The sequence below is a fragment of the Megalobrama amblycephala genome, linkage group LG16, assembly GCF_018812025.1.
Source record: "Megalobrama amblycephala isolate DHTTF-2021 linkage group LG16, ASM1881202v1, whole genome shotgun sequence".
Classification (NCBI taxonomy): domain Eukaryota; kingdom Metazoa; phylum Chordata; class Actinopteri; order Cypriniformes; family Xenocyprididae; genus Megalobrama; species Megalobrama amblycephala.
Genome location: NC_063059.1, coordinates 38329230 through 38349229, shown reverse-complemented (window position 1 = coordinate 38349229; position 20000 = coordinate 38329230). Strand labels below are relative to the sequence as shown.

Below are 20000 nucleotides of genomic sequence, written 5' to 3'. Positions count from 1 at the left end.
TCCAGGATGCTGATTGGTCAATACAGCGTTCAAGCCATGCTAAAACATGAAATAGCGACAGCTATGACATATACGGCCATTTTACGTCAAGTACCTCTTCTCGTGTTGTTTCCATGTTCCACACTGTTATTCCTCCGTCAGCAGAGCAGGACACCAGCTGATGGGTCAGAGGCAGATACCTCAACGCCTGGACCTTCTCACTGAGACACAGACAGAGACAAAATGACTGATTATTCCTACATACACTACAGTTCAAAACCTTATTTTGTAAGTATCTATGAAATATACAGGACATAAATGTACAGTCAGACGGTCATTACAACAAATTAAACCCCATAAAGGTCTTGTATCACTCTGAAGTGATTTATTTTGTGATAAGGAACCCATGTTCTCTCTTACATCTTTTGAATTTGAATCTAAGGGCTCAGACATGTCCAGACTGATATATTTTAGAAGAATGCACCTGCTCAAAGATTGTTAATGTAACAAACTCATGAAGATCATTCACTTTCAGTATTTTCTTTTAAAGAAATGGAACTGAAAATGAATATAAAATACTTCTCAATTCCCATATTTCTCAATTTTGGTTTCTTATGCCATTCACAGCCTGGCAGCTCTTATATAGCAATGTTTCATTAGGGCTATTACTGTGTCAAGTGTGTGTGTGTGTGTGTGTGTGTGTCTCTCACTGGTGTCCCTGCAGTAGTAATGTGCGTCCTTGTCTGCCACCAATGTCCCACATGATCACACTGTGATCAGACGCTCCAGAAAACAGCCACCTCTGAACCGGATCCCAATATAACGCAGCAACACTACCTACAGAGACACACAGACAGACATAAGGGTGTTAAGGGAAAAGCTCAGTGTGAAATCAGTTGCTTTTCTTTCACAAAACTTTGAAACCAGTTACAAAAGACACTAAGATGTGTGTGTATGTGTTCAGAAAAAGCAAACTATAGTTTGGAGACAAAACTGTCCTCAAAAGCGAGATAAATCTGACTACATTTAGCCCTAAACTGCTAAATGTGGATTATAAATGCCCTGATATACTTCAAGTGAAATCGAAGAACAAAAAGTGAGTATATTGGGGTCTTATATATATATATATATATATATATATATATATATATGCTGTCCTCATTCAGATAGCAGAGTAAACATGTATTTGTAGGTGTGTTACCTTCATGGCCCTTTAGTGTGGTGATGACAGAACACGACTGTTCATCCAGTTTCAGTAGAGTGATCTGCCCTGAATAATCTCCCACAAAGGCATGCTGGGTATCATTATCATATCTGTGTATGTAGTCAAGAAAACAACACAGAACAGAGGAAATAATCCTAATAACAAAAAGTGTATTTAAAGCAGTTTAGGACACTAAATAATTTGCCAGTCCATTAAAATGTATAATTAATCTAATTAATGAAAATGTCTTTGAAAGACATTCAGGGACTAAATATCCATTAACAGAACAAAAATATGAATCAGCACAACTGTTTTCAACATTGATAATCATAAATGTTTCTTGAGCATCAAATCATCATATTAGAATGATTTCTGAAGGATCATGTGACACTGAAGACTGGAGTAATGATGCTGAAAATTCAGCTTTGATCACAGAAATAAATTACATTTTAACATGTATATTCACATAGAAAACAGTTCTTTTAAATTGTAATAATATATCACAGTGTTTTGACTATATTTGATCAAATAAATGCACCTTGGGTAGCAGAAGATGTTTCAATATAATTAATAATAATATAAAAAATTATGAATAACATTTGATTAGGTCACGTTATCTCCAACACAGCACACAACCACTACAGAAACCACTGCGATCCACAGAAATCACATGCATAAAATGTAAAAAAGCATTAGAAATATTTCTCAGGGAGAGACTGGAGTCAAGGATACTGTAAACAGGAAGCCCATGAGCCGAAGCTGTGGCGTCCCAGCATAGAGCCGCTCTGACTGCTCATCCAGCTGACGCTTTTATCATGACCCGTACTGATCACCCACTGACTCTCCAGAGAGAAGATGAGGTCCGACACACGGTTCTGATGGGCTGCACACACACACACACACACACGGTGAGGATCAAAGTTCAAAGGGTCTGAGACTACATGTGCGTCCCAGTTCATGTACTAATGCAGGATTCTATTGAATTTTGTAGTATAAATACTGAGTAGAATGTTCATACTGAAAATTCCAAAAAGAACTTTAAATACCCAGATGATGCACTTAATTAACTGAAAAAACGAAGTGTGGAATGTTGGACACTTCATGCTCTTGACTGTCACAGCTTTAATTGCGTAGCGGAGGGGGAGGGGCTATAACAGACGCTGATGTTGAATGACAAAATAACCTTACTGAAGTTCACACTACACAGTTGAGTACAGAGTGTATAGTGTATAGTGCGTCATTTGGGACACAACATATGTTAGGAATGGAACACTAGCGTACTGTGTAGTATATACTTCCTACTAGGTTCTCTTTTAAATAGTATGTGAAACTGTCTGCAGAATGCATGATAAACACTAGCAAGCTACATTGTTGTCACATGACCACATTAGAGTTATTATTGTTACCGAAAACTACTAAAAACTGTTTTGTTAATAGAAATAAAGATGAAATAAAATGAATAAAAAAAGATGAAAAAAAAAGAAACAATGCCTAGTCAACTAACTGAAATATATATATATATATATATATATATATATATATATATATATATATATATATATATATATATATATATATATATATATATAAAATCTAAATAAAAGTAAAACTTAAATAAAAATAAATTAAGCCTAAACAGTGATATAAAGAAAAAATAAAACTAATAAAAATGACAAAAGCCAAAAAAACTAATTAGCCTACAAAAGATAAAATGAAAAAAGAAAATATAAAAATAAAATCTAATTCAAAATATTAATATTTGAGTTTTGCATGCATTTTTAGTTAATTTAAAATATATATTTAGTATTTTAATTTAATGTTTATTAACTGTAATGATTTCAGGACAAATGTCTTAACCTTTGGCAGTCCAATCAAAAAAAATGAGTTTGGTTCAACTGGTTCATTCGTGACACTGGAAACAGAAGATGACGTTGAGCAAATTGCATTGTGGGATACGGTATTCAATGAACTATGCTCTGCTGAACTGCACATCATGTGGATTATTAAGATTCTGCACTCAAACACACACTTTTGTGATCTGATTCACGTCCCTAATCAGAGAGTATTGTGTGTGTTGAGATGTTTGTGAGTTGATGTCATCGTCTGATGATGTCATTGTGTGTCCTGGTAGAGCAACTAACAGTGTAACTGTGTTTGATCTGAAAGAAACATAATGCAGATCACAATACCAACTAATTCATACAAATTAGGTCAACTAAAATATTATTAGCCAGAATACTGTTCGTCTCTCTTACACACACACACACACACACACACACACACACACACACACACACACACACACACACACACACACACACACACACACACACACACTTTCCTGGCATTGTCCGGTTTTCTCCAGACACATTTTCCAGAGCTGCTCTGACTCATCCAGTCATAATCATCTTGTGTGCGAGTGTCTAGTGTCTATTGAGAGCTCACATGGGAGTCTTAGCCCCAGGGCATGCTGGGAAAGAACAAATGATCCTCAAGTGATTGGGTGGGCCAAAGGAAAGTAGTGTAGCGTGTGTGTTTTTCTCTCTCAAGGAAACACACTCAGGGGACCGAGAGCACACGTGCCGCACAAACACACTTCAGCGCTCTGCTGGAAGGGAAATCCAGCCCATCATCTAAAGTGTGTGAGAGAACTCTAATGGAAATAACGCATAAGTGTCTGTTTTTACCTGGGTATGTTTTCACATGGTTCATTTTGTTGAAATCTTCTGAGATGAGGAACTCCTGTGAAACACAGAAGAAAGAACATTACAGAAAAACTGCATGAATTACTCAACGGGTTAACCACTTACTCAACCTCATGTGACTACAAACCCAGATGACATTCATATTTTTGTGAAACACAAACCGAGAGCTTTCCCATACAGTGATCGGGACACTCAAGACATAAATAAGGACAAAAAAACACCATTTATGCATTTATTTCAAGTCTTCTGATTACTTTCATGGTGTTTTTGTCCACAGTCCCTTTATAAACTATACTTCAGAAGATTATTTTTAAGAAATTAATACTTTTATTCAGCAAGTAGGCAATGAATTGATCAAAAGTGACAGTAAAGACATTTATAGTGTTACAAAAGTTCCTATTTCAAATAAATGCTGTTGTCAGCTTCTATTCATCAAAGAATCATGAAAGAAATGCAACCATTTCTGCCAAAATTTGATTTCTGAAGGATCATGTGACATTGAAGACTGGAGTAATGATGCTGAAAATTCAGCTTTGATCACAGGAATAAATTGCATTTTACAATATATTATCTTATTTTAAACTGCAATAATATTTTACAATATTGCTGTATTTACTGTATTTTGATCAAATAAATGCAGTCTTGGTTATACCTAATTATTTTTTTTTTTTTGTCAATTGTATGTAAAAAGGGCAGTGTGAATGTTCAGCAAAACATCTCCTTTTGTTCTCCGCAGAAAACCATACAGGTTGGGAACGACATGAAGGCAAGAAAATGATCTGAAAATGTTTATGGCTTTTGGGCTCTACTAGAACAGGTTTTCATGCTTGAACGTTCAAAAAACACATTATTTTTCCCATATTCTCCATTGTTGCAGCTCCTCTCTTCTCAGTCTGTCAGTAACACTCTAGGCATTTCTCAATGTCAAGGATACTTCCTTGGCAGGACTGGTCCTTCCAAGTCACTTCCTTCAGAGGCTAGGCGAGGCTCCTCTTTAGCATTCGGAGAACACGTAAATGGAACAGACTAGCAAGTGCACGTTACGTCAGTGAAAAGTTAAAAGAAATGCCGGTGACGGCAACCAAGCTAACAATTGTTAAATGATGGTCCGGTTCAGTTAGCCATCAATAACATAATTTGTATTTGAATAATTTATAATATCAATACGGTAGTAATTTGTACTGGCATTTAAATGTTAAACTTTATTTATCTGACATATTTACTACAGTTATAACAAATGTTTGGTAACGTAAATATACTTACATTTGAAAGCATATTGTCCGCTAACGCCCGACATTTTTTTGTAATTTTTTGAACAAGATTGCAAAGCTGCGCGCATAGGATTGTGGGTGATTTTAGAGCGCGAAGAGCGCTAAGGCTACACATATGCATCCTTTCCTGTATATGGGATATTTTTCGAATGAAGGACTCAGTCCTTGTTTGAAATTCCGAGGATCCTCGACATTGGAACAGTCCTTCGACAGATGTCGATGACGTAGCATCCTCGAAATTCTGGCTTCCGAGGATCCTTCCTTGACATTGAGAAACGCCTTCTGTTTAGTTCCTGTCTCTATGAAGCCCCTCCTTTTGAAAAGCACAATGTGCTCTGATTGGTCGGCTGGACCAGTGCGTTGTGACTGGTCGAGTGCTTCGAACGTGTTTGGGAAATGTCCCGCCCCTTACCATAACTGCAAGTTTCAGCACACTACTAACTAACTCAACCAGGCTCCGCCCCTTTATTTTGCATATGCCTTTGTTAGGAATTATTTAAATGAGGAATATTGTGATGTGTTTATTCCTGGAAGAAACTCAAGACTAAAATGGAGGCGATTCAGGGAGTTCAGAAACAGTGACACTGATATAGAGAGTAACTCCTGCTGGAGGAACTTTTGCAGAGCTTTTTCAAGCTCAAACAGCAACACTACACACTAAAGAAAGATGAACATGGAAAAAAGCATAATAAACCCCCTTTAATACACAAATACACAGAGCTGCCCTGAGCACAAGTGTATGAAGAGACATAATCTTCACCATTTGAAAACACTTCAGCCCTCGGGGGGCGATACAGTGACACTTACCACAACAGCTCCATTGTCCTGTCCTATGAAGATCCGCCTGCTCTCATGATGATATGACATACAGGAGCACGGAGCTGAACAGAAACAGAAACACTTGACCCACTTCCTCTGAGATTTCTGCTGGTGTCATTTCTGTGCTACTACTGGAACTAAAACAACAACCGTTTCTGAACGAGGTAATTTTTTGTTAACTAAAACCATTAAAAACCATTTTGTTAACTGAAATAAAGCTAAAATAAAATAACACAGATGAAAAACTTAAGCTTAAAAGAAAATGAGAAATGTTGCCTTCACAGCTACAGGAAATAAATGAGCTGAAGTACTACAATTACCAAAACTGAAACTAAAATAAAAATACATTAAAGCTAAGATAACTGAACCATTTTTCTCCAACACTCCTACTTTTTCTCAATTTACTTTCTCAAACACAGATCCAGATGGAATTGGACATGTCAATCAGCTCAAACAAAAAGAGCAATGGTGCTCTTACTGGTGAACGTACAGTACGTGAGATATAAAGGGGATGGTATGGTTGCTATGGTAACAGATCGAGTTACCATAGCAACCATACCATTGCATGTGAAGACTGTGTGTTAAAAATGTATTATTTTTCTTTTGGTTAATTTACTTCACAACTGATGATGCTCATTCACGTCAAACCTGATCTCGCCGTATTTGAGATCCCATTCACTTTCATTGTGTAGAAAAGTACAGCGTGAACATTATGCTAAATATGTATAGGAACAACTTAAGAGTGAGTCAATGATGGAATAATGACACTCACAGGACACAGTGTGGTAGATGCTGGGCCAGTACTGTCCACTGTCCCGCTTCAGCCAAACTCGAATCGTCCTGAAATAAACACAAACAACATTCAAATAAAACATGCAATGCCATATAAGATATATATATATATATATATATATATATATATATATATACAGTCAAACCAAAATTTATTCAGACACCTTGAACATTTCATTCATTAATCCAGTTTATTCACTATAGTTTAAAAAAAAATGTTAATAAAATATGACAAGATCTCAGAGTTTCTGTCATTTATTACTCACCCTCATGCCGTTCCACACCCGTAAGACCTTCGTTAATCTTCGGAACACAAATTAAGATATTTTAGTTGAAATCCGATGGCTCCGTGAGGCCTCCATAGGGAGCAATGACATTTTCTCTCTCAAGATCCATTAATGTACTAAAAACATATTTAAATCAGTTCATGTGAGTACAGTGGTTCAATATTAATATTATAAAGCGACGAGAATATTTTTGGTGCGCTAAAAAAACAAAATAACGACTTATACAGTGATGGCCGATTTCAAAACACTGAATAAATATGTTTTTAGTACATTAATGGATCTTGAGAGAGGAAGTGTCATTGCTGGCTATGAAGGCCTCACTAAGCCATCGGATTTCAACAAAAATATCTTAATTTGTGTTCTGAAGATTAACGAAGGTCTTACAGGTGTGGAACGGCATGAGGGTGAGAAATAAATGACAGAATTTTCATTTTTGGGTGAACTAACCCTTTAAACTTTGTCAGAAAAAATGAATCTTAATTGTGTGAGATAACACTTAAGCAAAACATGGTCAGATCAAAGTGTCTGAATAAGTTTTGGTTTGACTGTGTGTGTGTATATGTTTGCCGAGATAATCCATCCACCTCACAGGTGTGGCATATCAAGATGCTGATTAGACAGCATGATTATTGCACAGGTGTGCCTTAGGTTGGCCACAATAAAAGGCCACTCTAAAAGGTGCAGTTTTATCACACAGCACAATGCCACAAGTTTTGAGGGAGCGTGCAATTGGCATGCTGACTGCAGGAATGTCCACCAGAGCTGTTTTGTGAACAATATTTGAGAGAAATAGGCCTTTTGTGCTCATAGAAAATGACTTAGATCTTTGAGTTCAGCTCATGAAAAATGAGGGCAAAAACAAAAGTGTTGCCTATATATATATATATATATATATATATATATATATATATATATATATGTGTGTGTGTGTGTGTATGTGTATATATTACATATTTACAAATGTTTGTTAGATGCAAGTAATCGATTTAACAGCACTAATCATATTATAATATGTTAAATATATAAATTGTTACAATGTTTTTTAATACAAATATGCACATCTGCCCTGACTACTATATATATATATATATATATATATATATATATATATATATATATATATAAATATTAGTGCTGTCAAATCGATTAATCACAATTAATTGCATTTAACATAAGTTTGTAAATACATAATATATATGCATATATACACACACAAACACACACATATAAAATAGATAATATAATATGTAATATAATGTAAATATAACACAATGTGTATATCATAGACTGTAAAAAAAATATATATAATATATATAAATATATATAATAAGTACTGTCAAAACGATTAATTGCATCTAACAATGTATTTCACACATCTAACTTAAATATTTATATGAAGACGTCAGATGCAAAACGTCCATCTGACGTTTCTCTTTAAAATTATTTTTAAAATTTTGTCAGGCTCATATGTATAGGTTTCTTCCTTAGTACCGGTACTTGTGATTGGGCTGACGCTGGGATTTAGTGGACCTGAAGTGAAAGTATTTGATGAACGTATACTATATGTGGAGAGCATTCATACTATAATATAACAAAAAAATAAATAAATAAATAAAAAACCCTCTGAAGTGTGATGGTCATGCAGACGTGTCGCCGGAGCAGCTGAACTCTCAGTTCATTTAGTTTCAATTCCTGCTAAAATCTCAAGCGTATCATATGTTTGTGCATCTGCTCTTAGAGAGATAATCAGGACATGATCACACATGTACCTCCACTAACATGGTTTTGCCTTACCAGAATGCTTTAAACTTCTCTGAATTAATTAAAACTCTTTTCTGGACCAAAACATTTTCTAACGCATTGAACTCTTGAGCTCCTCTCTAGCTGATTGATCATTTTTAAGCATTTAAATGATGTTTAAATCCCATTTTACAAGGATGTCATTCTTTTAAAACATTAAGACGAGTCTGTTGAAATGCATGGCGAAATCAGATATGATTTCAAGCCTTGCAGAAACAAAGCAAGCACTGATGTGCTCATCCTGAGAGGAACTTAACCAACGTCACTGCTCAAAGAAAAAGGCTTTTACACTGACAAATATCCAAAACCCCTGTAACACTATTAAAAAAGGCTGTTTAAAACCAGCCTGGTCATGCTTAAAGACCAGCAAACCAACTTAGGCTGGTTTAAAGGGTTAGTTCACCCAAAAATGAAAATAATGTCATTTATTACTCACCCTCATGCCGTTCCACACCCGTAAGACCTTCATTAATCTTCAGAACACAAATTAAGATATTTTTGTTGAAATCCGATGGCTCAATGAGGCCTGCATAGCCAGCAATGACATTTCCTCTCTCAAGATCCATAAAGGTACTAAAAACATCATTTAAATCAGTTCATGTGAGTACAGTGGTTCAATATTAATATTATAAAGCAACGAGAATATTTTTGCTGCGCCAAAAAAAACAAAATAAAACTTATATAGTGATGGCCGATTTCAAAACACTGCTTCAGGAAGCATCGGAGCATAATGAATCAGTGTATCAAATCAGCGGTTCGGAGCGCCAAAGTCACGTGATTTCAGCAGTTTGGCGGTTTGACACGCGATCCGAATCACTGATTCGACACAAAAGATTCATTGTGTTCTGATGCTTCCTGAAGCAGTGTTTTGAAATCGGCAATCACTAAATAAGTCGTTATTTATTTATTTTTTTTTGGTGCACCAAAAATATTCTTGTCGCTTTATAATATTAATATTGAACCACTGTACTCACATGAACTGATTTAAATATGTTTTTAGTACATTAACGGATCTTGAGAGAGGAAATGCCATTGCTCCCTATGCAGGCCTTATCAGATTTCAACAAAAATATCTTAATTTGTGTTTGGAAGATTAATGAAGGTCGTACAGGTGTGGAACGGCATGAGGGTGAGTAATTAATGACATTATTTTCATTTTTGGGTGAACTAACCCTTTAAGTTGTATTTTCCAGCAGGTTTTCCTCATATAAACCATGTGAACAACACAAATTATCATATTATCCAATATACATATTATCCAAAAAGACATTTAAATGGAGCACAATATCTATGTAAACAAGTAAAACGTGTCCAAATTACCATGGTAATCAACTATTATGCCAAGATAATTCATTAATATGGGATGTCCTTGACAGTAAATCAGTCATTTTAAATTATTTTTTGATGATAACGGTGTATATATCAAGCTACCACAACAATAACTATAATAATCCATAGTAGTAATAAATAATACATTAGTATTTTGGCCTGTAATCTAGCATATCATACTTGAAATAAGTGCAAAAGACATAATTATGACATACTAAGTCATATTTATGAGATGAAAAGTCTTAGAAAGTCTTTTTGTCATAATTTAAACTTTTCATCTCATAAATATGACAGAATTTCGACTTTTTATGTCATAATGTCTTACAAAAGTTGCTTTCATATACTAGAATCATTGATAGTGTAAACCCAACGTAAATTAACAAGATCTTCAAACACTGAGAAAGTTAAAGAATCATTCTGCTTTTGATTTGTGGTCACATGATGACAGTTATGGTAAATACACACTTACCACAGTTTTACTGTAGTAACAATGTTGACTATGGGAAGCTATGAATGCTATAGTAATTCATAATTCATCCTCAAATCTGAAGTTTTCAAGCAACAATCTAGCTTGTGAAGTTCTTGTTCAAAACAGTGTCATGATGTATCATGGAAATACCCTATATAAACATGGTAATCCTTTAGTACCATGGTATTACCGTGGCACCACTATAGTAACACTTGTACGATGTAAACAAATAAACAGATAAATAAACCAAGTGTTGATTTCAGCGTTGTCATCATGTGTTCGTGTAAACACCGGCTGTACCTGTCCTCGCTGACCGTGATAACGCCATCCTCTTTCGGGATCAGCACGGCCGTGTTCACGCTGTCGCTGTGGCCCTCGATCTTGTTCAGCAGGACGGGTCTGGAGCTCTGAGGCCTCGAGTGGATCTCCGCCGCCATGGCTGTTTTTCCCTTGATTCCCCCCGTGTGATGATGATTCCTCCTCTCGAGTCAGCTGAGCGTTGAGGAAGTTCAACCGAAACAGCGCGAGGCACCGTAACACTCCGTGAAAACGCGCCTGTAAAATACAATCAACTACTTTGTAATATTGTGTATGATTAAATTATTTATAAATTAACAATTATATACGAATACTTGTTTATTATATAATTCGCTTATAATAATTATTATTAAGTATTCGTTTTATTATATTAACGTCTATCGCGTGATATTTAAAGGGATAGTTCACCCAAAAAAGAAAATTGTGTCATAATTTACTCACCTTTAAGTTGTTCCAAACCTGAATGAATTTATTTCTTCTGCTGAACACAAAATAAAATATTTTGAAGAATGTCGGTAACCAAACATTTGATGGACCCCGTTGACTTCCATAGTATTTTTTTTTTTTTCTTACTATGGAAGTCAATGGAGCTCAACTATTTGGTTACTGACATTCTTCAAAAATGGTTGAACTATCCCTTTAACACTGTACAATTTTAAATTATCACATTAAAGGGTTAGTTCACCCAAAAATGAAAATTCTGTCGTTTATTACTCACCCTCATGTCGTTCCACTCCCGTAAGACCTTCGTTAATCTTAGGAACCCAAATTAAGATATTTTAGTTGAAATCCGATGGCTCCGTGAGGCCTGCATAGGGAGCAATGACATTTCCTCTCTCAAGATCCATTAATGTACTAAAAACATATTTAAATCAGTTCATGTGAGCACAGTGGTTCAATATTAATATTATAAAGCGACAAGAATATTTTTGGAGCGCCAAAAAAACAAAATAACTACTTATTTAGTGATGAACGATTTCAAAACACTGCTTCAGGAAGCTTCGGAGCATAATGAATCAGTGTATCGAATCATGATTCGGATTGCGTGTCAAACCCGCCAAACTGCTGAAATCACGTGACTTTGGCGCTCTGAACCGCTGATTCGATACACTGATTCATTATGCTCCGAAGCTTCCTGAAGCAGTGTTTTGAAATCGGCCATCACTAAATAAGTTGTTATTTTGCTTTTTTGGTGCACCAAAAATATTCTCGTTGCTTTATAATATTAATATTGAACCACTGTAGTCACATGAACTGATTTAAATATGTTTTTAGTACATTAATGGATCTTGAGAGAGGAAATGTCATTGCTCCCTATGGAGGCCTCACTGAGCCATCGGATTTCAACAAAAATATCTTAATTTGCATTCTGAAGATGAACGAAGGTCTTATGGGTGTGGAACGGCATGAGGGTGAGTAATAAATGACAGAATTTAAATTTTTGGGTGAACTAACCCTTTAAGTTAAATTATTTACAAATTATTTTTTAGATCATTTTATGTAATAAAGCCTAACATTAATATAGACTAAATATAAAAAAAATTTATTTGTTCTGAACATTATCACCATTTACTTGCCTTGCCAATTGATAGTGTCTTAGTATTATATCAGTGTTTTTTAAAGAAACATTTCATTAATGTTTTATTGTTGTTGTCTTATAGGTCTATAATCAAGCATAATAAAACTACAAAAGCAACAAAACTAGTAAATTGAGTATACTTTATTAAATAACAAATATTGTAAAATGTAAAAGTCTGAAAGTTAAAAAAGACAAGGTGAACCAGTTTAAGTACCTTATTTAATAAAATATGACTCAATGCAGGAAAATGTATTGTTAATATGACAAATAAAATAAAATAAAAACAATTCTCAGTTAAAGTTAAACAAAAGTTATGACAGCATTTAAGTTGCACACATTTTGTGAGAAAGTTTGCATTAGAGACAAATTATAAACCATGTATAAAATCTTAGAAAATATTCCCCAAGTATATAAAGATAACAGCAATGCAATACAAAGACGAAGTAAAAATGAGGGTAAAAAGACACATGAGAAATTGAATGGGTACAGAACACGCAGTCCAGGACAAAAGTTTAATATATCAGTGTGCGTGCGTGCGTGTGTGCGTGTGTGTGTGTGTGTGTGTGTGTGTGTGTGTGTGTGTGTGTGTGTGTGCGTGCGTGCGTGTGTATGTCTGAGGAAGAACCCCCTCTGATCTCTGGCTCAAGGTTTGTTGATCTGGCCAGCAAACAAAATGGTTCCTGAGAAGAGAACGGTATCAGATTTCACAGTCAGGACATTTTAATCTTACAGATTAATAATTATAAAACAGATAAAGAACCATAAACAGTGTGTGAGCTGTGTGTGTGTACCTGTAGGATTGTGTCTGATGAGAAACAGGAACGGTCTGTCCACAGCCATCCACGGAGGAGAAGATCGGGCGTGCAAGATTGCAGCTGAAATGAGAGATGACCACAGATGAAGGGTCTCGCTGGACGTCCAGTGATTGTGAGTTGATATTAAAACATTTATGACACAGTATCTTACTTGTGGCAGCAGAGGCTTTGGTCCCATCCTCATTGACCTCGATCTTGGCCTTCTGAAGCGCTTTGGACACATAAACAAACTCCGAACCTGTTACATACACAAACATAAAGACTACACTTATAACATTTATGAGCATTTATTGTGTTATGTATAAGTTATTATTATTCATAATCATACATGAACACAGAGGGCTGATATTTGTATTCAGCTAATATAGAGCTGACTTGCACATCCCAATTTCATCAGTCCACCAGAAGACAGTCATGTGATTGCATCAGACGGCCACACAGGGGCAACAGAACAAAACACTTCAGACTGCAGGTCCAGGTTGGCCTACAATGCTTGCAAAACCTCTTCCTTCCTTCCTTCTTCTAGTTAATATTAATCTTCTTTTATTCTGTCTTTCTCTCTCTCTGTACTTTAGTATGTATTCATATTTGTCCCTCTCATTTTTCCACAGATGCCATTTCTGATATTTTCAGCTTGATTCTTTAAACATTGGATGGAAGCCCATTTCCACCACACACACAAAATCATGCTTTGGTAAATCATAATTCTAACATCAGTCAATTAAAGTCAATTATAACATAAAATGAAGAAATTATGAGATAATAAATCATGATTATAATTATGATTATGAGTCAATAATAATAATGACATAAATAGTTGTAATTATGAGATACTAAGTGCTAATTATGATAATAAAACCCAAGCAGTTGACAAAAAGTTGATTGTGACAAAAAGTAACAGATACTAAGTCATAATTATGATATGAAGTCATAATTATGACAAAAACGTGAAAATATGACAAAGTTATAATTATGAGATAAGTCAAACCTATGATTTAACAAATATAACTAACATATAATAATGTAACTAATCTAAAAAAAAGTTGAGAATAAGACAAAAATTATGACAAAAAGTTGTAACTATAAGATACCAAGTCAAACCTATGATTTAAAAAAAATCATAAAATAATAAAAATAAAAAGTTGAAATTATGACTATCTCATAGTTACAGCTTTCTAAGTAATAACTATGAGAATAAAAGACAAAAAATATGACAAAGACAAAATTATGACAAAAAGTTGTAACTATAAGATATTAAGTCATAACCATGATATAAGTCATAATTATTGGCAGAAATTCAAATTTATGACAAAAAGTTGTAATTATGAGATACTAATAACTATGAGAATAAAAGACAAAAATTATGACAAAAAAACGAAATTATGACAAAAAGTTGTAATTATGAGATACTAAGTGATAACGGAGAATAAAAGAAAAATATGACAAAGACAAAATTATGACAGAAAGTTGTAACTATAAGATACTAAGTCAAACCTATGATATAAAAGTCATAATTATGACAGAAATTCAAATTTATGACATAAAAAGTTGTAATTACGAGATACTAATAACTATGAGAATAAAAGACAAAAATTATGACAAAAAGACGAAATTATGACAAAAAGTTGTAGCTATAAGATACTAAGTCATAACTATGACATAAAAAGTCATAATCATGACAAAAATGTAAAATTATCGAATAAAAAGTTGTAATTATGAGATACTAAGTAATAATTATGGGAGTAAAAGCCAAAATTTATGACAAAAAGTCAATATTATGAGATAAAAATTTGTAACTATGAGATGCTAAGTCATAATGAGATAAAAAGTTAAAATTTTAAGTCAATTATGAGATACAAATTCATAAATAATAATGAGTCAACATGAGAAAAATTGAGAAAAATTCAACTGTCATAATTATGAAAAAATCAGACTGCCATAATAATGAATTAGTATCTCATAATTTTGACTTTTTATGTCATAATTATGACTGATCATGACTTTTTTTTGTAATGTGGCGGAAATGAGCTTCCATAACACTGAATTTCTGCCCTTGTTAAAATAATTTGGCATTTCTAAACGCCTAAAATCAAGGTTTAAGAATAGAAAGGGCTTTAAATGCTGTCAAAGAAACATTTTGTCATCATTTCCTCATCTTCACATGGTTCCAAACCTGTATGACTTTCTTCTATAGTCCATACAATGATATTTCATAGTGCCTGTCAAGCTCCAAAAAGAGCTTTTATGATCATTTTTGATCCTATTTGGGGCACGACAGACTGTATGGAGAGAAAAAAAAATCTCCTTTTGTGTTCCATTGAAAACATAATAACGTGTGTGTGAGTAAATGATGATAGATTTCATTTCTGGGAGAACTATGGCTTTAAGCTTTGCCCTATTTAACTTTTCTTTGTAGGTTAAAGTAGAAAAGGCACAGTGATTCACTGCTTGCAGCAATTCAGGTTAAAGTTTGTGGTTTAACAGCATGAATAATGGCAATAAAGCAAAGGCTTTGAGGAGAATTGTGTCTTTAGAGATCGTGTGGAGCCGTGCGGCGCTGGGAGCTCCTCTGGATGGTGACCAGCGCTCTAACACTGTCACTCTGACTCATTTTCACACTCCACTGAGAGACGGGATTCATGCGGCTGAAGTTCACAGTCAACAACCAACGATATCATTAGTTCAAGCCCAAACATATGCACAGGAAATGATCTGTGCACGACTGACAGCTGTCACTCACTCAGGTGTCTGAAATCAGCTTTGTTCTGACTGAAGATGTCTTTGATTCCCATCGCTTTAAGAGGAGCCTCCAAATCCACCTCTTGCTCGGCTGTGAATCTACTCGAAGAAGAAGAAACAGACAGAAACCATTAGAGGTGCTTGGCTTGGTTCAGCAAATAATGAGTCCACAAAGTATGTCAGATTCAGTACAGATCAGACCAGCGTTATTAACTTTCAAAAAATAATTTTCAGTATAACTGAAATAAAGCTGCAATGAAATAAAATAAAATACTAGATAAACAGTCATGCTATATGACATAAAAAGTCGAAATTATGATACAGAAGTCAAAATTATTAGATAAAAGTCAAGATTATATCATAAAAAGTGAAAATTATGACATACCAAGTTAAAATTATGACATACTAAGTCATAATGAGAATAAACATCAATTATGACAGTCAAAACGATGATATACTAAGTCAAAGTTACGAGATAAAGAGGCGAAATTATGACAAAATTATGAGATAAAAGTTGCTACAATAACATAAAAAGTCATATTACATGACATAAGAAGTCAATTATGAGATACGAAAGCCAAAATTATGAGATAAAAGTCAACTTTATATCATAAAAAGTCAAAATGATGACATACCAAGTCAAGATTATGAGATAAAGGTCAAAATTATAGCAATAAAAATCAAAATATGACAGTCATATTATGAGATAAAAAGTCAAAATTATGAGTCAAAATTATGATAAAAGTCAAGATTATAGCATAAAGAGTCAAAATGATGACATACCAAGTCATATTATGACAGTCAAAATTGATATACTAAGTCAGTTATAAAATAAAAAGACAAAATTATTAAATAATTATGAGATAAAAGTCAAGATTATAGCATACTAAGTCATAATTATGAGATAAAAAGTCAATTATGGAATGGGATAAAAGATTATAGCATAAAAAGTCAAAATGTTGAGATAAAGACAGTTATGATAAACATTTTTATCTCATAATTGTGACAAATATGATTTATCAAAGAATGCCTTTTTTTACCTTATGTCGCAAAAATGAGCTTCCATAACACTGAATTTCTGCACTTTGCTAAACTAATTCAGGTTTTCTAAAGACCAAAAAATATATATATATTCTGTCATCATTTACACACCCTCATGTCATATATATATATATATATATATATATATATATATATATATATGAAAACTGAAAATAAAAAGCCAATTCAAAATATTAATAAATACTATAATAATATAAATAATACTAAAATAACACTGCATACAAAAAGATGCCTTTAAAAATGACTAATTTGGAGGTAAAATAAGACGAGTCCAAGTGAATATTAAAGGATAGCATGTCTCACTTTGGCATTAGGAAGCGCATCCTCCTCTGGTTTAGCTGTTTGGTCCAGCTTTGGACGGTCGCTGTGGAGATGTGCGGCAAGATGGCTGACAGGGGCGTGTCCTCATTTGACGGCAACGCAATGAACATACTCATGCTATTGCCATGATACGGCAGCTCGATCACTGTATACTTCAAACCTGCTGGAGTGCTGGCCTGACCTGCAGAGAGAACAAATACACGGCATCACGGATCAGGCTTTATGCTGAACACTGGGTCTCTCAACTATTAAAGAGGCCCTATTATGCTTTTCTAATGTCTTTAGTGTGTAATGTTGCTGTTTGAGCTTGAAAAAGGGCCTTTCTTATGGCCTCTTTAAATATTAGTTTTATGAACTTAAAAGTTCCTCAAAACAATATTCAACATTTGTGTGTATGGATCATATCCCAGTCACCCCGGTGAACTTTATAAGTGCAGTCCTCTCGCACGGTCTATAAAACACTTTATTCTGCTCGTAAAGTGCTTATATCAAAACTAGTAAAAAAAACTCAAGTTAATTGGTGTTTTTATGGATGAAATCCTTCTGTTGATGGCCAGACACTCTTGGCTTTTGCATTAGAATTCAATTAATTCACATTTCGCACCCTTTTATTCCCATCTCCTGGGTTATGAGGAATTGTAAAGTTAAAATACTCCAGCGTTCCCAGCGATTTAAAGAGTAGCCACGTTTTTATTGCATCGTCGTCTCTGGAAAACAGTTCCACACGTATCCAGACAGTCAATGGCATGAATCACGTGGCAGGAAATATCTTTCAGTTCTGTGTGTGTGAGTTTAATATCTGATGCAACCTACAAGAAAATCACACTATCTCACCCATGTTGAAGACAGAGAGCTGGGACATCATGGGCACTTTGTATGACTTTCCGTCTCCTGCAGTAAAGCTTCTGGGTTTGGTGTTCTGGGCCTGGAAACGGGACTTCCACAGGCCTTTGAAGTAAATGGAATTGACAGCCACCAAACGAGTCAGAGCCGAATCGAACATATCCGCATTGACAAGACTGGGAATATGGCCTGATAAAAAACAAAACAGAGCAGGTCATAGTATAAAATAATATTACATATATTTATATAACATTAATATTATAAATATTGCTGGGAAAAGTGTTTTTTCTTCAACAAGTGGTTACTGAAAGGACAACATCAGGAGGTCGAACTAACTAAATATTATATCAGCTGGTTTTTATTTTATTTTCATTTTGAATGAGAGTTGCAATTTTTGAAACCCTGATTTGTGTTTTTGTTATATAAAACAAGTTATTTTTTAATTTGGTAAATTTTAATTTTCAGTTATTGATAAACTTTAACTTAATTTTCAATCATTTTGCCTATATTTTCTTATCATTTTTCTTATATAACTTGAAATAACTAAAGATAAAAATATAACTTGATTAATAATTAAAATAAAAATTAATAAAAATTAATTCATAAATAAATAAATATGACGAATGAATAAATACAATCAAATAGACAAATTAAGTTTTATTGGAACCAAATATTGGTTTTCAGTCATTGATAAACTTATACTTCCTATAAATTAAAGAAATAAAATATATATATATATATATATATATATATATATATATATATATATATATATATATGGGTCAATGATGTGATGGGTATTTTTTTGTCCAAAGGCCTTAATAATAATAAAAAACAAAAAAAATGAGTACAACTAGATCTCTTTTATTGAATCCAAAAGGTTTTAATTATATTTTGCTACATATAAAGGTATTTTAAAGATTTTGAAGTGTCAAAAGGTCATTCGGTTTAACCATCCAAAGGCCAATACGGCCATTTCATTTGTGATCATAATGTCTTAAAATGTAATAAATGTATGTATTTTTTATTCTGGCATGATTTTATAACATCATATATCAATATAGTGCAAAAAAAAGTATTAAAATTATGTGTAGAAGTTGTTGCTTTGTTATGAGAAAGAATGTCCGGAAAAATTAATTTCATTGATGTCATTCGGAGTAACCAATATAAAAGAACCATTTTGGATCATGTGGTCATTATCATGTGACAGGATGTGACATCATTCAGACACCTGCAAAGGACCACATGGTCGTGAAGCAAAGTAACTAACTCTCTCTTAACTATTTGAAAAATTCATGTTTTCACTCGCTCATACACGTCCCGAAACATCAGGTCATTCGGTACAACTGCTATAAAACATGGAAAATGTTGTAATATTTTAAAAACTTATACTAAATATAAAATGTTTGATTGTTCTTTTGCTAACTAGATATCAGCCTTGTTAGCTTTGTTTGAAAATATCGTCATTCGCTATAACCAAAATTGTAATTTTGTAAAACCGAAATTTTGGTTAAAACGAATGACTTTTTTGGTGATATACTTTGTCCATATTATAAAAAAAAATTACATAAGCAGTGTTAATTGATTATAACAACCACATAATCTCACTGTTAACACTTAATAAAACTCATTGTCAATGCCCCATATACATATATATAACATTAAAAA

The 20000-nt window shown here is 33.8% G+C and overlaps 3 protein-coding genes across 6 annotated transcripts in view; all 3 read right to left on the bottom strand.

The window, feature by feature from the left end:
* The window catches only part of wdfy1 (WD repeat and FYVE domain containing 1), a 17700-nt gene extending 6515 nt beyond the window's left edge, over positions 1-11185 (bottom strand). Inside the window, exons 1-8 of the mRNA XM_048160691.1 lie at positions 10956-11185; positions 6751-6818; positions 5967-6040; positions 3871-3925; positions 1916-2066; positions 1181-1293; positions 690-816; positions 95-200 (exon numbers count right to left, since the gene is read on the bottom strand). Coding sequence (XP_048016648.1) covers positions 95-200; positions 690-816; positions 1181-1293; positions 1916-2066; positions 3871-3925; positions 5967-6040; positions 6751-6818; positions 10956-11092 — 831 coding nt within the window. The 5' untranslated portion in view covers positions 11093-11185. The remainder of the gene's footprint in view (positions 1-94; positions 201-689; positions 817-1180; positions 1294-1915; positions 2067-3870; positions 3926-5966; positions 6041-6750; positions 6819-10955) is intronic.
* Positions 1-20000, bottom strand: part of LOC125248560 (NACHT, LRR and PYD domains-containing protein 12-like) — a 1264817-nt gene that overhangs the window by 356289 nt on the left and 888528 nt on the right. The gene's annotated exons all lie outside the window — the stretch shown is intronic.
* Positions 12754-20000, bottom strand: part of serpine2 (serpin peptidase inhibitor, clade E (nexin, plasminogen activator inhibitor type 1), member 2) — a 12849-nt gene continuing 5602 nt past the window's right edge. For 2 of the 4 annotated variants that reach the window (XM_048160699.1, XM_048160702.1), the window contains exons 4-9: positions 18324-18521; positions 17472-17670; positions 16108-16205; positions 13519-13605; positions 13344-13427; positions 12754-13232 (exon numbers count right to left, since the gene is read on the bottom strand). In XM_048160699.1, coding sequence (XP_048016656.1) covers positions 13195-13232; positions 13344-13427; positions 13519-13605; positions 16108-16205; positions 17472-17670; positions 18324-18521 — 704 coding nt within the window. In that variant the 3' untranslated portion in view covers positions 12754-13194. The remainder of the gene's footprint in view (positions 13233-13343; positions 13428-13518; positions 13606-16107; positions 16206-17471; positions 17671-18323; positions 18522-20000) is intronic. The other 2 variants (XM_048160700.1, XM_048160701.1) reach the window with 2 other exon arrangements.